We start from the raw sequence: 20,612 nt of genomic DNA on the forward strand, positions 1-20,612 counted from the left end.
ACTCTTTTTTTTTTTTTTTTTTTTCCCTCTCCGCCCACCCAAGGGCAGAGAAGAAAACAAATTCCTGGTCTTTAGATGGGCTCGAGATCAGAGGATTTTTCTACCCAGAATCCCCCACTGACATTGCAATTAAGCTCACGTCGAAAGGAGCAAAAATTGCCTTCCGCGGGTCTAAATTAGCGCTCGGACTGAATGAGGATAAAAATGCGCCTGCTGGAAATGTCAGCTCATTTGAATGTGAAAGAACCTGTGATACAAAGGAAATTACGGGCAGCTTCGTGGCTTCCGAGTCCATCAAAACTACAGAATCGAAGGAGGAAAAAAAAAAAATAGAGGAATCTCAACAGATAGCAAACTTTGTCTCGCTGCGACTTTATACAGCTTGCTAACTAGTGTTAGCTAGCGGTCCTTTCTAAATAATAATAATAATAATAATAATTTTTATGTATTTTTCTTCATATCCAATTTTGAGTATTATATATATATATATATATATATATATATATATATATATATATATATATATATATATATTTTAAAAAATGTTATCTAAGGAGTTAGCGTTACAGAAAATGGTTACCTCTGCCACTGTTATTAACGTAAACATGCTAGCATTATAATAAGTCTGCTAATCATATAACTAGCATTGTAATATATCTGCAATGGAATGTACTGTTTTTTTTTTTCTTTTTAAACAAGGTTAAACATAAACTAGGATTATGTTTCATCTTCCGATGAACATTAGCAGTAGCGTAACAAAAAAAAAAGGAAATTACTGGAGTCCTGGAAGGAGATGTCATTGCCGTTGTAAGCGCTGCGCAGTTTGTTGGTCATCACTCTCAAAGCCATGATCTGCTGCCGGATGAAGGTGTCTGGCCGAGTGATGTCGATGGCCACCTCTGGATTACTCAGCTGATTGGTCAGGCCGTCTTTGACAACCTCAGGGAAATACCTGCGCATGAAATTAAACAGCTGTAGTTAACGCCCAAACGTTAAGGGAATACGTGTGTATTTAAGGAATCATTAAACATCATGCGCATGACAGGAACTTCACTTTCTAAACTCCAGAAAAATATCCGCACAAAAGAAAAAACAAAGGTAAAAGACAGCGGAAACAATTGTACTTAACGCCTAAATGGAAAGGACGTTATTTAGCCCTTAGAAAAAAAGAACCCATTTACTTTACCACAGAACACAACAGCAAACGACTCCTAAATACATACAATCCTTAAACACATAAACCTAAAACCCCCAAATATAAATCCCTAATCTTTCATGTCCCAACTCCTAAACGCCCCTGTAAAAACACGTTTTAATATTCCAATCGACATCTTTCCCCCTCACCCCTAAACAGTAACCACTGAATCCCTTCAGTGTAGTGTTTAGCGGTTTGAGCGGTTTCCAGAGATTCGATGTGAATAGCTCTTAGCAGCTTAACTCGTCGCTAGCGAATGCCACTTGAAGCAAACGCTTTAGTGCACCCAGTGTACCGTTAATGCGGCGGTCTAGGAGCGAACCACAAAGAGCAGTCTGTTGTTATTGTAACCAGAGAAGCGACCGAAACTGAAAATCGCTACGTGACCATTTATAAAACCAAGTCCACAGCATTGGTACGCCGTTTGGGACGCAGCCACATGCAGGATAGACAGCTAATAAAACAGCTAATTGTTTACCTGATTAGCGAACACTGTACGGTGTACTAGAATGTTCCAGAAGTGGTGTTCTATTTAGTTCGGATTATGTAGGGATTTGGGACACAACAACCCGTGGAAAAACAGCAATCATGCATTTGCTGAATAACTGCGTGTCAGCCATGACTGGAAAGATAAAAAAAAAAAAAAAAAAAAACGCCTGACCTACATCTCATCCTCGTCATCCTGCTTCCTTAGAATCTGTAAAACACCCTTTTTCCAAGTATACACACACACACACACACACACACACACACACGTAAATCACACACGGGCATCTTGACGCGTCTGTACGCTGCTATTTGGCTAGGTGTTTATCCGTGTCGTTACAGACAACGACAGATGAAACAGTTTGATTTCTATTTGCTCCATCTGGCGACGAAAGAACAAATTGAGACGTGCCAAGATGGCTGACTGATGGAAAGAGACGGATCAAGGGAAGACAGGCTGGCAGCGTGATGGAAACGGAAGGACAGAAGGGAGAGAGCGAGGAAGAGAAAGGAAAAGGCAAACTCAATTAAATTCAAAACAATTAAACCCCTTAAGCAAACCCGTACTTTCGGCAATATTCTCAACAGCCGCGTCGATAAATTTTTATGGAATTTGAATCGAATTGAATAAAGAGTATCAGTTCCAACTGACAAAAAAATTGGGGGAAAAAAGGCTTCTCATCCAGAAACAGATGTTTTTCTACTTCTTTATTAGAGTCATAAAACTGCCGGATTGTTTGCAATAACAATATCAATAAAGCGTTTCTGAAACGAACAGAGATTAGAGACGATCTCGTTCCCTAGTACAGCGAGGGATATGGACAGGGTGAGGGACTTCGAGAATTCGATCCATCATGAACAGTCGATCATTTTTTATAGCTATTTTTTATATTATATACTTTATATATAACTTTTACTTAGATATGTTTAGTTTGAAGTATTGTACTTAACTCCATTTTAAATCAAAAATGTAAATGAAAAAATAAATAAATACAATCCGCATTAGCGATTTCTCTCAGCATCATAAATTACATTCTAACAGGAATTTTTTTTGTTTTGTTTAGTTTTTTGTTGTTGCATAATTTACATTAGACTCAAGTCTAGTGGTCATTTTTGGTATTGCACTTACATTTTTTAAGGTGTTGCTTCAGTTAAAAACAAGTTAAAGATTTATATCGTCTTGTCCTTTTTAAAGTACACTAGAATCCCCCACTCCACCCCTTGCTGTTAAAAAAAAAAGCAACTCTGTCAATTTTAAATGAGCTTTTTTTTTTACTTTTACCGGAGTAGATTTTTAAACCGGTAAATTTACATGTACGTAAGTAAAATGACTTACTGTTTCCACCTCTGTGTGTGTGTGCGTGTGCGTGTGCGTGTGTGTGTGTGTGTGTATTATTCCCACAAAAAGTTGACAGTTGAACTGAAATGGCGCATTGTAATTGAAAAAAATACATTCTGGAATCGAGCTGAGAAAGATAAAAAGCGAAACGAGCCGACGACTCGGGTCAAAACGCTCGATTGCATTTACTTCTCTATATTTCAGCAATATAGGTTTTGATATCTGCGCCGATAAAGTTTGTCTGAAATTGGATTGAAAGGTATAAAGATAGTCCAAGAGGCAGGATCAAGGACGGAGCCGGGTGATTCACAGAAATATACCCGGGACACTGCATAACACATTAGCATGGTGGGTACAGGTGGGATAAGGGACTTATATGAACTGATTTTATAAATGTAAAAGTATTTGTAAATAATATAATTTTCTAAAGCTGCGTGGGGAAAATTTCCATTGTTGAAAATCTATACAAAAAATTGAATTGAACTGAGGTGGGCAAAGGTGCAGCCAATCAGAAGTCTTTCCAAAAATTTTCCAAGATGATGTATAAAATCATAACCTTAAACAACAACAGTAATTTACTTCTTATTACAATATGTGCTGACTGACTGCAAAAAAGCTGTTTTTCCTCCTTTTTCTTCCACTTTTTGATACATTATAAACTGCACTAAATCAACAAAACAAATCCTTAGCTTACTTGATTATTCAAAAAATTTGTGAAATAGAATGTCAGAGTACATGTCAGAATCCACGTTTCCCTCAATGAACCGCAGCTCCACAGTACCAGCAGCACTCATGCAGCCCCAGACCATAATGTTACCACCACCATGCTGGACACCATCCGAGCCAAATAAGTTTATCTAGTCTCACCACAGGACATGGTTCCAGTAATTCATGCTCTTGGACAGATTGTCTTGAAAAGATACTAAAATATGTTGCTGAAATGTGAGGCGTGTGCTCACTTTTGTGAGATATGAGATCTTATCACATTATTAATTCATTTGTTTAGCTAAAATGAATGTAATCAATTGCCGGCAGTTTCCTAGTAATTCGTCTCCTTAAAGGTTAATATTACATGCTTGTCCAAATGTCAAATGCGATTCTTTTATTTATGTTAGACCCGCCCCCAATGTTTTAAAAGGAGGTAAAAAATAGTATAAGATGCATGCGTTTAGAAAGATTGAACATGTTAAAGCGAAAATACCAACCAGTCAACTCTTTAGAGAAAAAAAAGCCTAAATTGAATATCTTGGTTGTCTACAATTTCAGGAAACTCGTGAAGTGTTTTTTTTTTTCACAACCGCGTGAGAGATTCAGCTGATTGTTCACGGGTGATTGATCATCAGAGCCAGCGATGTTAAAGCCTGCAGGCACTTTCCTGAGCAAAGAGAAGCAAAGTTTCCACAGAAAGGATTTGAAGACAAGAAACCACTGAGCCAAGCGTATAGAAAAAGACATTTACAGACCAAAAAAATCCGAGGTACAGTTCAATAGAATAAATGCAACTTTTGTGGAAAGAAATTGAGAACCCTAGATTGAGGTATTCCCGAAAAAGTGGGGAAGATTTGATAAGGAAATTTGAAAGTGCCTCGACCTGCTAGAATTTCCTTGATACTTCATAGAAGATAAGAAGAACCATTTGATTGTTTGTCTTGGCTGTTTATTGATTGTTTTTTTCCTCCTTGGACTTTTTAGGCCTTGGCTATGCTAGCAGTTATGCTAAGTGCAATTATAGTGTAAAATCAGTCACACATCTGTGGTAATGTGGACATTCCGGATGGTTCTGTCTCATTTCTCAATATGATAACGTCTCTTTAATCACAGAACTGGTTTGTATTCACTAATATTGGATGTACAGCTAGTTCATATCGCTTAATTTGACATTCCGTATAGCTGAAGAGAAAGCTAGCTAGCCGTGGGTTCACTACAACATTCTGCAACAGGCTCATTATTATGCAACCCAACAAGTTGACTCAGTGGTCGACGCTAACTCATCTGAAGGACACGACGGTCATTCATGGTGTAGTTCAGTCTGGTTTTCACCGTCAGTATAAAAGAAAAACGTAGCTTACCTGATCGCTAGCTAAATATCAAATGTTTCACATGGTTGCTTAGCAACAGGCCCGTTTCATCTTCCACAAAGCAAACAGGCACCATCTTTGAACATTTGTATTTAGAAAGTAGGTTTAGCGCTTCAGCTTTGTCCCAAACCACACTGCTACTACTAGATATGTTCTTAAGGTAGCTGTAAATCCATTTCCTGTATTTATTACTGTACTGGTGCGGATTAGGACACAACCCCACCCTCTCGGTAAACACACTCCACAGTTCACATTTCAGAACACGATTCACCTCTCAAGTGATTCTGAAGGGAGCAAGGTGACCCAAATTCCATTTCAATTGAAAATGAACTTGCCTTACACCCTACACCCTACACCCTTCCCCTTGGCAAATCCATCACACAGACAAGAAACAGGACCTTTTTCCTACCCTCTTTTCTTTTCTAGTGCAAGTGTATACACACACACACACACACATGGACCATAGTTTAAAGTCAACAAGCCCTTCATGGTGTTTGTGTGTGTGTGTGTGTGTGTGTGTGTGTGTGTGTGTGTGTGTGTGTATGTATATATATATATATATATATATATATATATATATATATATATATATATATATATATATATATATATATATATATATATAAATGTATCTTGCCTTCCTTTAGTGTGACTGTTCCAGCACTGGTCACTGTTTGGTTCGATCACATTTTCTTTAGAACAGATCGCATCAGGAAGTGATGTCCAGAACCTCTTCGCCTGCTTCAATTTCGCCTTAATGTCAATCACCTAAAGACAAGACAGGTAGAGAGAAAGACAGACAATCAGGCAGACAGACAGATCCTAATCACGATAATTCACATATTTATAATGTGTACAAATGACAAATTTTAGAATTCCTCTCTTGGGGCTATGCTAACTACTTAGACTAGCCAACAGGTTACAATAGCAATGATTTTCTCTTCTCTAGTGACTGTTTCATTGTGTTTCAACGTATGTAATTGGTTTTAAATGAGACACTTATGTGAGTAAATCGCTGTCCCCGTATTCAGAGGGACATGAATCTTTGGACATGATGTTCACATTTAGCAAGTCAAAGTCTGTCACTGAATCGTTAATTCATGACTAAAAGCTATTCGGCTTTGTCTTTCAGGATGTCAGGGTTTGAATCACTGAATCATTTGAGTCAGTGAGGTGGATCATAGCGGGTCAGTGGGGTGTCAGCGTGGTGAATCAGTGTGGATGCTCAGAGCAGGTCAGGCGGTGAATCATTGCAGGTCATTAGGGTGCCAGTGGGGTGTATAATAGCGGATCAGTGGCATGGATCAGTGGGGTGTCACTAGGGTGGATCATAGTTGGGCATTGGGGTAGATCAGTGGGGTGGATTATAGTGGGCCAGTGGGGTGGATCATAGTGGGGCATTGGGGTAGATTAGTGGGGTGGATTATAGTGGGCCAGTGGGGTGGATCATAGTGGGGCATTGGGGTAGATTAGTGGGGTGGATCATAGCGGGTCAGTAGAGTGTCAGTGGGATGGATCATAAATGTATTATCAATGCACATTTTATGGTTTCAGGCAAATTAATTTAAACAAATATCAGTCCTCTTAACTAACACTAACAAGGATAAATTACATCAGTGATAAGTGTGTGTGTCTGTGGGGGGTTATGTGTGGGTGTGTTTCCCCCTGGGGCCCTCAAACCCACTGGCCACATCAAAAAATCTCCAAATGTCTTAGCGCAAGGTCACACACACACACACACACACACACACACACACACACACACACACACACACACACACACACACACTTTATTTTATTACTTTAATATTCATCATGGTACTTCTTTATAGATTTGTAGTCATTTATACAAATTTGATTTCACCAGTCTCAGTCTGTCTGTATAGATAACCTGTCTGTCTGCATAGATAACCTGTCAATCTGTCTGTCTGTATAGATAATCTGTCTGTCTGTATAGATAACCTGACTGTCTGTCTGTCTGTCTGTCTGTCTGTCTGTCTGTCTGTCTGTATAGATAACCTGTCTGTCTGTCTGCATAGATAACCTGTCTGTCTGTGTGTCTGTCTGTCTGTATAGATAACCTGTCAATCTATCTGTCTGTTTAGATAACCTTTCTGTCTGTCTGCATAGATAACCTGTATGTCTGTCTGTCTGTCTGTCTTTCTGTCTGTCTGTATAGATAACCTGTCTGTCTGTATAGATAACCTGTCATTCTGTCTGTCTGTATAGATAACCTGTCTGTCTGTATAGATAACCTGTCTGTCTGTATAGATAACCTGTCTGTCTGTATAGATAACCTGTCATTCTGTCTGTCTGTATAGATAACCTGTCTGTCTGTATAGATAACCTGTCTGTCTGTATAGATAACCTGTTTGTCAGCATAGATAGCCTGACTGTCTGTCTGTCTGTCTAGATAACTTTGTCTGTTCTGTATAAATAGCCAGTCTGTCTGTCTGTCTGTCTGTCTGTCTGTCTGTCTGTCTGTCTGTCTGTCTGTCTGTCTGTCTGTCTGTCCAGATAAGCTGTCTGTCTGTCTGTTCCGTATAGATTGCCAGTCTGTCTGTCTAACCTGTCTCTTTATACTTAAATAGGAGTTTTAGGATTTAGGACTGCCTGGTCGATCCCAGTATTTTTTTTTCCCGGCTTGCCCTTCCAGACGCTTCTGCGACGTCTTTCTTCAGTACAGATTTCTCTTTATTACAATTCCAAAGCATGGTGTGAATCGTTCTACACCTTTACGTTGCCATGTGTAGACGCAAGACGTTAATAAGATAATTAAATCTATAGAGTCAATGTACTTGTATTGTACTTCTACACCTCTACAGAACTCTAAACTTTATCTCAATCCAAAAAAAAAACCCACTGCGTTTTCATTTTGTCTTTTTTGTCTTTTTTTTTTTTTTTTTTTATGCTTCACGGCAGTTCACTCTCGCTGAAGCCCGGTCTTCAAATATCCCTTTGCGTGATTAAAGTAGTTACACTGACATTTACTATATTGCTATATCACTCTACTGTAATGGCCGTGTTGACGACCTGAGCGTCGCCATAGAAACGGAGAAGGCTGAGCGAGGGGTTGAATGGATCTGTAGTGTAATTAGTGTAATTCTGATAAAAGTAGCATTCCGTGTAAGCATTAAAACACCGGTGCAGCATGAAGTCACTGTGTTTTATTTTTTTTTATCTTTTCATTGGGCAAAAGTATTGGGACAATTTTCTAGCCATATGTGATTCTTTACCAAACTGTTACCACAAAGTCGGAGGCACACGATTGTATAAAATGGATCCGTTAGCACGAAACCTTCGCTTCTCTTCACCAGCCGATTCAAACTTGTTCCAGCATGACAATGCCTCTGTGCACAAAGATATCCTTTACATGATTTGGAGTGGAAGATCTCCTGCTGTAGATCTAGTGGAACATCTTCCCAGAGTAGTGGAGGTTTTTATAACAGGAAATAGAGACTTAATGTGGAACCAGATGTTCCACAAAAAATCAGGTGTCCACAAACCTTTGTCTATATAGTGTAGCTACAGTTTTGTAATCGTACCCCAAACCTATGTGGGATTCATTGTAAATCATTTTCACAGTTGAGCGTGAAAGTGAAAGGTTTAAAAAAAAAAAATGAAATCAGGCACTTTATTACCTGCAGGATACGCGGGTGAGACCAGTAATCCGGTTTCACTCACACAGCTAGAGATTAGAGCGAGGTGTATATGGCTAATTGTGGATTTACACAGCGTGATGGTGCAGTGTGTGTGTGTGTGTGTGTGTGTGTGTGTGTGTGCGCATCTGCATGCACTGCAGGAAACTTTTCACACCGGTGCGGAGCGAATGAAATCCTAGCAATAGTTTTTACATTTTTTCTTTTTTTTTGATCGTCTCCGAACGCTGGCTGCGTTCCAAATCGGACCTCAACGTCATCAGATGCCGCTTGTTAAAAGTGATTAAAGCAATAATGTTATTTGATATTACACTAATTAGGTCCTAAGATAATATTCATCAACTACGGTAATCAGGTCCAAAGCTAACGTTAAGCCAATAAAGTCCCGCGCTGACGACGTTAAACGTTTTAAGCTAAACGCGGCCTAATAGAGTCCCGAACTCATAAATAAGCGTGGGAAGATGATATCGAGCTAATAGACTGTTAAGTTAATTTGAATGAAAATCCTTTTCAGCTAACGTTCCTTGGGCTGTTATTAATATAATACATTAAATGGAAAGTATAAAAAAAAATAAAGCAAATGCCTTTTTTTTTTTTTTTTTCTTCTAGCCAAGATTAAGCTAATAAACCATTAAACTCATATTGAGGTAATAATCAACTAATAATGTGTTGTTCTAATATAAATGTTAAAAGCAATAAAAGATTGCGCGAATAAGATCTGGAGCGCATGTACACCTACTCAGTTCATGCAATTACCAGCTAAACATCTGGAATCATGAAGGAGCTGGAGCTATGAGTAATGTTCAAACATCATGAGAAAAAATGTCTATGGACTGAGACTTGGTGTCTGGTTTGAGTATTTGTATAACTGCTAAGGAGTTAAGGATAGGTCATGAGCTTGGCCCTTGAGCAAGGCCCTTCACCCTAAACTTCTTATTGCTATAGTAATAACCATCCAGTAAACAGAAGTGGATGTAAATGCTTTGTTGATGAAAAAGCTCAGAGTAGAATAACCAGACTTCTTTGAGCTGACTGAAAAGCTAAAGCAGCAATTACGTTGTGCAGAAAAGAATCTCATGAGGAGGAGCTCCATCAAGTCAGGTTCCACTTTTTGGTCCACATGGATGCCATGAACATCTGAGGCTACTTTAAGAGCAAAGGAAGAACCATATCAAGTGTTTGTGTTGTGTTCCTGATAAAGTGAAATGTCTCTTTGAGAATAAGATGCTGGATTTTATAGAAAGGTGCCAGAACATCATGGAGTACTCAGAGCTGCAGAGCAGTCAAAGAGCCTATGTTATTTCTTGTATACCACCTAAAGCTCCTATAATGGCTATCAGAACTGGACCATGTATTCTTAGATGACACCAGTAGGCACTATGGGAATAATGAGAGCTTGTGGATGTAGGACAATGCTCTAGGTTATGTTCTGCTAGGAAACCTTGGGTCCTTGAGTTCATGTGGGTATAATTTTACATGTACCACCTACATAGAGGGGTCAAGTTAGCCCCTTTCATGGCAACTCGATTTTCTAATAGCAGTGGCTTCTTTTAGCAGGATAATGGATGTTGGTATTTCCAATGCTCTGCTGCTCTCTCTTCATTTTTTATTGAAGCTATTATGAATATTTCATTCAAGCATTGATATAAAACCGTGTGTATGTGTTAACTGGTGTTAAAGGCATCACCTTGAAAATTAAAAAAAATTTTAACACCCCATGTTTGGGGTTAAATTCAGTAATTTTCCTTTAAGGTGTGACCCCTCAACTCTCCCATTACCCCCACCCGCAGCCCTTTCCTGTCCTGTCCTGAGCAAGAACAGGTGATGAGTTAGCAGCCGTTAGCCGTCTCTCATAACTGTCGGGGTGAAACGGCATCTCGGCTGCACCACGATAAATAAAATAAAATGTATGATTTTTCTGCCTTTGAAATCGTAGCCAGGACTTTTACGGAGCGCCAACGGAGCGCCCCGCAATAGGGACATGACTTAGCACATCGCTAACCGGCCAGTCACGCTCCTCAGACCCTCGTCACGTTGCACCGTCTCGCCATCTATTTTCATGCGACGACACGCATTAACTGGCTAACACTCGTCTCTTCACCTTCAGTGCTGTAACTCGAAATGACGAACGTCGTTCGCTCTTTATCGGTCTGTCTATACAGGCGAGACCTAGAAGTGCGTAATAGATGGCTCAGAAACGTTCCCTTCATATTCTCCTCATATTCACAGTTTATACAGAAAGAAAGAAAAAAAAATTAAAGAATAAAAACGGATATTTAGAGAAAATGTAAGACAGGGCTTAAAAAAAATAGGAAAGAATAAAGGCAAAGATGCTGAGCTAAGAAAATAAACAATAGAGAAAAAGAAGAAAGAAAGAAAGAAAGAAAGAAAGAAAGAAAGAAAGAAAGAAAGAAAGAAAGAAAGAAAGAAAGAAAGAAAGAAAGAAGGATTGTATGCAAAATTAAGAAAGGAAGAAAAAAAAGAAGAGGGACATAGTAAGAAGTTAGGGGACAAAAAAGCTAAAAAAAAAAGAAAAAAGAAAAAGTGATGAAGAATTAATGGGTGAGCAGGTGAAAATAGAAAAGACTGAAATAACAAAAGAGAGAGTAAAGTAAAAACAGGTAATGAAAAGATGATGCAAGAGAAGGGATCTGATTAAAAAAACACAATGGAGAAGAAGATCTTAAAAAAGCTAATAAAAAATGTATAGTAAATAGTATGAAAAATAGTATAGAGGAAAAGTAAAGAAAATAAAGAAGGATGGAAAGAATCGAAGAAAAATTGAAAAAAAGAACAAATATATATTTGCAGGAAGACGTAAAAAAGAGAAAGAAAACGTGACTAGATATATAAAAATGAACAGTATGATCAATGGAAAGAATAATCAAATGAAAAAAAAAACGTATATAAAAAGAAGAATTAAAAAGGAAGTAAAAAGTGAGTGTGAGAATCCTCCTGCATTGTGGCTTTAGCGTTATTAGCGTTTATTGACTGAATAAAGCTGGATTATGGTAGTTTTATATGGAAAATAGTGTTAAACACGGAGTTACATGACGGCATCAGTGTTGCTATGCAACTACATAGACACTGAGCCTGAGAAATCTTCATATACATGTTTCCAGACAAAGTAAAGCAGCTGTGAGGGCGAGAATCAGACCGACTTATCCGCAACGTCAACATTTACCTCAGGCGTGGTGTTAATTTGCTGAAAAGAATGGTTAAAAAGAAAAAAAAAAGCTAAAAACTTTTATTTTCCCTGCATTTATGTTGTTAGCATCGAGCGCTCACGGAACACCCACAAGTTCGGCCTTATTTAGGATTCGGAGTGAGCTGTCAGAGAGATCATTTTCCACTCCCAAACATGTATTCTTGTAGAATATAAGTCTCATTTTTTTTTTCTTCTTGCAGAAACACACAATGAAAGTGCAACTGTGAGAGAAATGGTATGCTGCTGTGTGATTAGCCATGTTAGCTTTGCAGGAGGGAGTTTAGCTTTTGGCTTTGAAGGCGGCGAGTGATTTATTATTCATGGGTAACAGAACGATTTCGCTCCGAGAGGTCAGAAACCGTGCTAGCACACACACACACACAGACATATATATACATATATATATATATATATATATATATATATATATATACACAGTGAGGAAAATAAGTATTTGAACACCCTGCTATTTTGCAAGTTCTCCCACTTAGAAATCATGGAGGGGTTTTGAAATTGTGATCGTAGGTGCATGTTCACTGTGAGAGACATAATCTAAAAAAAAAAATCCAGAAATCACAATGTATGATTTTTTTACTATTTATTTGTATGATACAGCTGCAAATAAGCATTTGAACACCTGAGTAAGTCAATGTTAATATTTGGTACAGTAGCCTTTGTTTGCAATTACAGAGGTCAAACGTTTTCTGTAGTTTTTCACCAGGTTTGCACACACTGCAGGAGGGATTTTGGCCCACTCCTCCACACAGATCTTCTCTAGATCAGTCAGGTTTCTGGCCTGTCGCTGAGAAACACGGAGTTTGAGCTCCCTCCAAAGATTCTCTATTGGGTTTAGGTCTGGAGACTGGCTAGGCCACGCCAGAACCTTGATATGCTTCTTACAGAGCCACTCCTTGGTTATCCTGGCTGTGTGCTTCAGGTCATTGTCATGTTGGAAGACCCAGCCTTGACCCATCTTCAATGCTCTAACTGAGGGAAGGAGGTTGTTCCCCAAAATCTCGCAATACATGGCCCCGGTCATCCTCTCCTTAATACAGTGCAGTCGCCCTGTCCCATGTGCAGAAAAACACCCCCAAAGCATGATGCTACCACCCCCATGCTTCACAGTAGGGATGGTGTTCTTGGGATGGTACTCATCATTCTTCTTCCTCCAAACACGTTTAGTGGAATTATGACCCAAAAGTTCTATTTTGGTCTCATCTGACCACATGACTTTCTCCCATGACTCCTCTGGATCATCCAAATTGTCATTGGCAAACTTAAGACGTGCCTGGACATGTGCTGGTTTAAGCAGGGGAACCGTCCGTGCCATGCATGATTTCAAACCATGACGTCTTAGTGTATTACCAACAGTAACCTTGGAAACGGTGGTCCTGTGTAGTTCTGGGCTGATTTCTCACCTTCCTTAGGATCATTGAGACCCCACGAGGTGAGATCTTGCATGGAGCCCCAGTCCGAGGTAGATTGACAGTCATGTTTAGCTCCTTCCAATTTCTAATGATTTCTCCAACAGTGGACCTTTTTTTCACCAAGCTGCTTGGCAATTTCCCCGTAGCCCTTTCCAGCCTTGTGGAGGTGTACAATTTTGTCTCTAGTGTCTTTGGACAGCTCTTTGGTCTTGGCCATGTTAGTAGTTGGATTCTTACTGATTGTATGGGGTGGACAGGTGTCTTTATGCAGCTAACGACCTCAAACAGGTGCATCTACTTTAGGATAATAAATGTAGTGGAGGTGGACATTTTAAAGACCCTTTGAGGGTGAATTCGAGCTGATAGACAGGTGTTCAAATACTTATTTGCGGCTGTATCATACAAATAAATAGTTTAAAAAACATATATTGTGATTTCTGGATTTTTTCTTAGATTATGTCTCTTACAGTGGACATGCACCTACGATGACAATTTCAGACCCCTCCATGATTTCTAAGTGGGAGAACTTGCAAAATCGCAGGGTGTTCAAATACTTATTTTCCTCACTGTATATATACACACACACACATGTACACAAACACTATCACATCCTGTTTTAACACACCTACATAAAACATTGTTCTGTTGCCTGAGAAAGAACCATATAGACACACAACTTTAAATGTTTTTTTTTATCAGATTTTATTGACCTAACCTTCAGTTATCAAATTTATTATTCATATTTGTTCTAAATGATTCTTTTTTAATATTCACACCGAGGTAGCGTATCTGAAAGCGTATCCCATGTCGGTCTATCAGACAAAATTATGAAAAAACTCATTATGTTGCAAAGCCCATGCAGTTTTGTGTTGTGTTTTGAAATGAAACGTGGCGTTCCTCCGCCGTTAGCACCCTATGAGGCTAACTGGCTAACGAGAGAGATCAGATCTGCTCTTATTACAGTGTAATGAGTTGAACGCTCGTGCACGCTCGCACTTCTTTAGCTTCCTGGTTCGTTCTTCATGCTTCTGTGTGTTTAGCTCACGCTGCTCATTTCTTACGACGCTAAAGAATATGAGAGAGAGGTAAGAGAAAAAAAAAAAAAACAGCGATATGCAGGGGCCAAGCACTCATTATAAAATATTGTCAGTATATAGCAAAAAAGGCTACCAATTTCCAGTCAGAAATTCCAGTCAAAGATTAGCTTCTCAGCTTTTTTAAGATCAAGTTTTGCAACGGTAGACAAAAGAAAAAGTCAAATTTACTTACTAGCTTCTAAGCTAGTATAATATGTTGTCAGTGTGCTTAGTAGCTAGGATCCTAATAGCTTACTGTAAAAAGATATATAGCTTCCTCAACTGTTTTGCATGAATATATTTGTAAAATACACAACCAGTTCCAGCATTCTGAAAACTAATAAATAAACAAACAAGGACAGAAATGCCTTCTGGGCTGGTGAAGTGATGTTCAAATTCTTAATGCTAATCTGATTCCTTTACGATATGATGAGTGCAATAAACAGTATACTACCGTTGAAAAATAGAATCTGATCAGTATCAGAAGGCATGGCATGGACATGGGCAGGAATACCCCCCCAGAAGTGCGTATTCCTGCCCATGCCTTTCTCGCACTGTAAACAGATTTATCTCCGGGTTTATCAATGTCCCGTTGGCGTTCCCCTGTCTGGCGTCGTTAAAGCCTCGTTAGCCGTCACCGCTAATGTAAATGAGATCGGCCGCTTTAATGGCATCCCGTCTAAGCGCATAAAGCCATTTGCGAAGGACATTAGCATCAGCTAGCAACTAATGGTGGCTCATAGACATCAACAAGGACAATAAACATCAGACGCATCAAATGAAACACTCAAGGCAACCCTGCGGAAACAAGTTTCCCTTCCGGTTAATGGCTATCGTGTTCATTTCGAGACCTAGTTACTGCTTCACGCTGGGACTTGCACTATTTTGCAAGTCCGTGACGCCTCTCAGTTCTTAGTGGGACCTTTTTTTAAGCCTCCATCTCAAATCCACCATGTTTTCAATGTCTAGATATAGGGGTTTTCTGTCCAGAACCACCTCCTGTAAAATGTTGCATTCATTCATTAATTCATCGATTTGACTGCATTCTCTCAATCTATTTGTTTAGCCTGAAGTAAAAACACCGAAGTGGAAATGCTGAAATATGGAGACGCGGACTTATGTGGTGGGTAATAAACCTCGTTTAGTGGGACACATTTGTGGCCGAGAGACCGGCAGTGTGCGAACAGTAAACACTCAGTGAGCATTTCAGCTGTAATTATAATTATACAGCATGGCTCCACTCAGATAAAAACCACTGACCCAAACAGTCAGACCCAAACAGTTCATTGCATTCTGCTTTATAAACCCCGAGTGCTGTTTAACTCCCAAAATGACGGGGGAGCTTTACAAGTGCACTTAGAGCCACGACATTTCAGGGAGCGATCTTTGCACTAAATGAATCGGCACTCAGACTTTCTTTATGTCGCGTCTGCAATCCTAGTTTTGGGTTTCTGGTTTTGCGGCGCTGCAATTGTGCAATCACTTGCGAATTGTACACTAGGGATTGTAAGATTCATCGGTGTAAAAGTTAACAATGGGTTGAAGACAACTGAAAGAATCGTTGGTTTGGGTGGACGATCTATCCGTTTTGGTGAAAGGTCTCCCTTCGGCTAAACTCAGTTTAGATTGATTTAGACATGTAATGCCTTGGTTTGGACTGTTGAAGCCTAGATTTTGGTTTAAGTTTGGGTAGAATTAGGAACAAAAAACTACTATTCTATTGGCATAAGGAGCCTTTGTTTGGTCAGACAGTCTGATTAAACCCCAACTTTGGTGGATGAGTGGTATAAGAAGGAGAACATTGGTTTGGTTTGGGGAAAAAATGGTCACATTGACCAAGAAAGCCTTTGTTTGGGTAGAATAATCTTATGATAAGTCAGGGGCACCTGGGCTTTGTTTGAAGAACCGTCAGTTTCAGTGAGTTATGTCTAGGTTGAAGAAGCCAAGCTTTGATGTAAAAAAAAAAAAACCCAAAAACCTAGTGAGTGGTAAAGAGAGTTGGTGGTGAGTGGTGAAGAGTGGTGAGAGAATCTTTGGCTTGAGCGGAAAGATCTCAGTTATGCTGGACAACTGGTGGGAGAACTGGTGTGAGAAGCCATTTCTAGGGTGGAAAGGACATAATTATGGTGTAAAAGTGGTAAAAAATTAATAAAAGCTTTGGCTTGAGTGAAAAGGTCTCAGTTAAGATGGACAAGTGGTGGAAGAAGCCATAGATTTGTTGGAAAGGACATCATTTGATTTGATAAGTGGTTGGAGAAACTTTGGACTGGGCAAAAAGATCTTTAGTTGGGTGCAAAAGAAAACTTTGCTTAAGCAAAATAAAAAAACTGGTGGATGAAGTCTTTCTTTGAGCAAAAGTAACCTATTGTGATAGGAGTGTTAAAAGAAAAATGAATAAATAAATAAAAAAAAACTTTTGGCAGAAGAATCCTTAGTTTGGGTACTGAAGCATTTGTTAAAAGAAGCCTTTAGGTTGAAGTACTCTCTGCTTGGCTGAACTCTGTTTCAATTTAGAGAAATGCAAACAAAGTCTGGGCCACTAAGTTTCGATTCGGGTCCTAAAAAGCAGCACTTTGGGAAAACAAGCCTTGTTCTGCACCACTGTCCTTCAGTTAGCCTTTTAGCTGGATAAAGTGGCGCGCTAATGCCTACCATTGTCGCTATATAATACTTTCAGTTTATTGAAGTCAAGTTTCGAACAAGTTTTTCAACCTTTCACAAATGCTGCAATTTGAGTTTTCAATGAGCAATTTATATGTGCACAAACAAGGACTTTTTTATTTTTTATTTTTTTCACCTAGCCTGGGGCTTCACATTATCAGTCAGCAGATACTCCTGCTCCTGTGTATTGGGCGCTCGACAATTCTCAGTCGTTAGGGTAAATCGACAAGGGCGCGTCGAAAAACGGTATTGAAATGCAGACGCGGTCCCAAATCGACCCCGTTGTTCCTTATGTAGTAAAATAACAGTTTTGTGCAATGTCCCTGTGTAGAAATCACTCTAGGGCACTGGAGGGTTAGTCTCGCAGGATTTGGAACACCTCGATTCAGACTCGGGTCATGCACGGCGTGATGAATTGGGTCTGCGCTAAAGGCCCGCGAGGACACGCCTGACAAGCCCGGTCCTGGAAGAATCAATAAACCTTTAATACCGCAGCAGAACGGGTGGAGAATACGCACTCGTGCACACACACTCGTCTGTCTTTTCTCTCTCTCTCTATCTCTCTCTCTCACTTTCTCTCTTCTCTCGAGGATTACTTGCTGCACTGCTGCAAAACACTGTTGGAGTTTGAGCAGTGCGTGATCCGGGATAAAAACACAATCCGATCCGAAACGAGCTCTCGTCTCAAAGCAGCTTGGATTAAAGAATATACATAAATAAAAAAAAGAGAGAGATTTAGAGTCAGAGTTAGAGAGAGGGATTAGAGTGGCCGGGTCAGGGCTTGATATCCCCATCAAAAAAAGGCAACAAAACAACAACGAAGGCCAGTATATTGCAATCCAATCCCTGTATGGCTTAAAGTGACCCTTCTCACTTTAATCACGAAAGAACCCTTAAAGCTGCAGTTCAGACAAAATGTGACATTGTCCCTTTACATTCACTCAAGCCTGATGTTATGAAGATTTTCTAGTGTAGGAAGAGGAGGTCGTGTGTCTCAGATTCATTTTTTATATAAGAAACTTAATATCATTTAATTTAATTTCTGCAAAATGAAGATAAAAAAAAAGGAAATGTAATATTATATTTCTGTGTCGTCTCCTTCTCCATCTTATTCTTATTATTTTTATTATTGTTTTCTTTTTTTAATTAAAAAAATATATATTTTAGGGCTGTAGGTATCGATTATTTTAGTAATCGACTATTCTAGCGATTATTCCGCGATTAATCAAGTAATTGGATAAGTACTTTTTCTTTGTTAAAGAGCAACGCTAAATATACAAGAGAAAATAAGATGGGACTCTTAAAACTAACAAGTCGTTTATTTTCATTTTGAGGAAAATTTTAATATTTATTAGTGAAAAAAGAATATTTGTGAAAACTAAACCCATTTAGTGCATTTAATTACCATATTACATCAAAATGCAAATACAAATATATAATTTAAAAAATTATAAATACAAATATAAAAAATGATTTTAAATCAATCTTTTATTTTATTGATTCAGTGTATATAGAATTTTTCTTTCCCTCTATTAAATTGTAATTATTTTTTATTTTAATTTGCCTATTTTTATTTTACTTGTGGTTATTATTATTGTTATTATTATTATTATTATTATTATTATTATTATTATTATTATTATTATAAGTAGTAGTAGTAGATTTAGCTCTTTCTTTCTTTCTTTCTTTCTTTTTTTTATTATTCATTTATTTAATTAATCATTGTTTATTTTATTAACCTTTTTGCTCTTGTACTTTTAATGCAGAATAGTGAGAAAAAAGCTGAAGTGTACACTAGGTTACACGACTGTGTTTGATTGGATCAACATCTGGACATTGTAATTAATGTCCTAAAAGAGTGAGTACTGAGTTTCGGTCTCAGGACTGATGTTCCTGGAAAGATCTGACAAACAGAACTGCGTTCATCTGTAGGTTCCGTCCATTAGCGTGTTTCTCAGACAGGACCAGGTCGTACTCGACTCTTATTTACCCCTGTGTAGTGTGTAGGGCACAAGAAAGTGGGCCTTTAGTGAAGTGTGCGTTTGAGGAAGTGGCTTCAGGCAGCTGGATGATGACAGATTAATACGTTCAGGTTTAGCTGATCCTTCCTGGATGTACAGCTGCTTTTTAATAAATTTTGCATACGACGTAAGCAAACAGTTTTAATTCATCAAATTAAATCTGTCTCGCTTCGCTTTGGCTGTTTCGCTTTTCCAAATGTGAAAAGTTGGCTCTAATAAGGAGTGTACTTAAATATAGGGTTCCTAGAGTTTTATATCATAAAGACCTCAAAAACCCTGAAATGAAAGAAAGAAAAGAAAAGAACTCAGGCCTCTCTCCAGCACACTGTAGTTTAAATGTGTCTGACTATTATACAACTGTGTGTGTGTGTGTGTGTGTGTGTGTGTGTGTGTGTGTGTGTGTGTGTGTGTGTGTGTGTGTGTGTGTGTGTAAAAGTGTAGGTAGACTGTCAGCTTACGCTGTCCTGCATTGTTCTCCAGACGCTCCTCTGGGAAGCAGTGGGAGAAACAACACACAGAGTGAGACATGTCCATACACACAGAGAGAGACACAGAAACAGAGACTGATAGACAGACACAAGAGCTAACAGACAAACTGCCAAGCAAACACACACACACACACACACACACACACACACACACACACACACACACACACACACACAGACTGACAGACACAAGAGATGAGAAAATCAGTGAAAGACAGACACAAGAGATGACCGACTCAGTGACAGACAGCACCAAGAAAGGCAGACTGACAGACAAAGATGCTGACAGACAGACTCAGAGACAGACAGACAGACTCAGAGACAGACAGACAGGCACAGAGGCTGACACAGAGACAGACAGACAGACAGACAGACAGACAGACAGACAGACAGACAGACAGACAGGCAGGCAGGCTCAGAGACTGACAGATAGACAGACAGATTCAGAGACAGACAGACAGAGAGACAGACAGACACAATGGCTGACTCAGAGGCAGACAAACACAGTGGCTGACACAGACTCATAGACAGACAGACAGACAGACAGACAGACAGACAGACAGACAGACACAGAAGCTAACAGAAAGACAGATACTGACAGACTCAAAAACAAACAGTCAAACTCAGACAGACTCAGAAGCAGACAGAATTAGAGACAGACAGGCTTAGAGACAGACAGACTAACTCAGAGACAGACAGACAGACTCAGAGGCAGACAGACTTAGACACAGACAGACACATTGAGACTTGCTCACCAGTCTATCGATGCCAGTGCTCTCAATAGGAGGCGAGTCTTCTAGGCTGTATGGTTTAAAGCGAGCATTAAACACCTCGCGTGTGTTCCGACCCGATCCAGAACGAACCGGTTTGGGAGGACCACAGCCGTTAAACACCTTAACGCAACAACAACAGCAAGAAAGTCAGTTACCATGGTCACCGTAACAGCCTTCATGTATGTATATTATATGTATGTG

The 20,612-nt window shown here is 39.2% G+C and overlaps 1 protein-coding gene and 1 long non-coding RNA gene across 3 annotated transcripts in view; one reads left to right on the top strand and one right to left on the bottom strand.

Annotated features, from left to right (window-relative positions):
- LOC310715815 overlaps positions 1-20,612 on the top strand; it is a 121,957-nt gene that overhangs the window by 20,843 nt on the left and 80,502 nt on the right. The window lies entirely within an intron of this gene.
- The window catches only part of gpc6a (glypican 6a), a 168,785-nt gene that overhangs the window by 2,464 nt on the left and 145,709 nt on the right, over positions 1-20,612 (bottom strand). Inside the window, exons 6-9 of one of the 2 annotated variants that reach the window (XM_083522379.1) lie at positions 20,394-20,531; positions 19,609-19,638; positions 5,736-5,866; positions 777-952 (exon numbers count right to left, since the gene is read on the bottom strand). In XM_083522379.1, the coding sequence (XP_083378505.1) occupies positions 777-952; positions 5,736-5,866; positions 19,609-19,638; positions 20,394-20,531 (475 nt within the window). The remainder of the gene's footprint in view (positions 1-776; positions 953-5,735; positions 5,867-19,608; positions 19,639-20,393; positions 20,532-20,612) is intronic. The other variant, XM_083522380.1, reaches the window with a different exon arrangement.

The sequence above is a fragment of the Silurus aristotelis genome (genome assembly GCF_946808225.1).
Source record: "Silurus aristotelis genome assembly, chromosome: 20".
NCBI lineage: Eukaryota > Metazoa > Chordata > Actinopteri > Siluriformes > Siluridae > Silurus > Silurus aristotelis.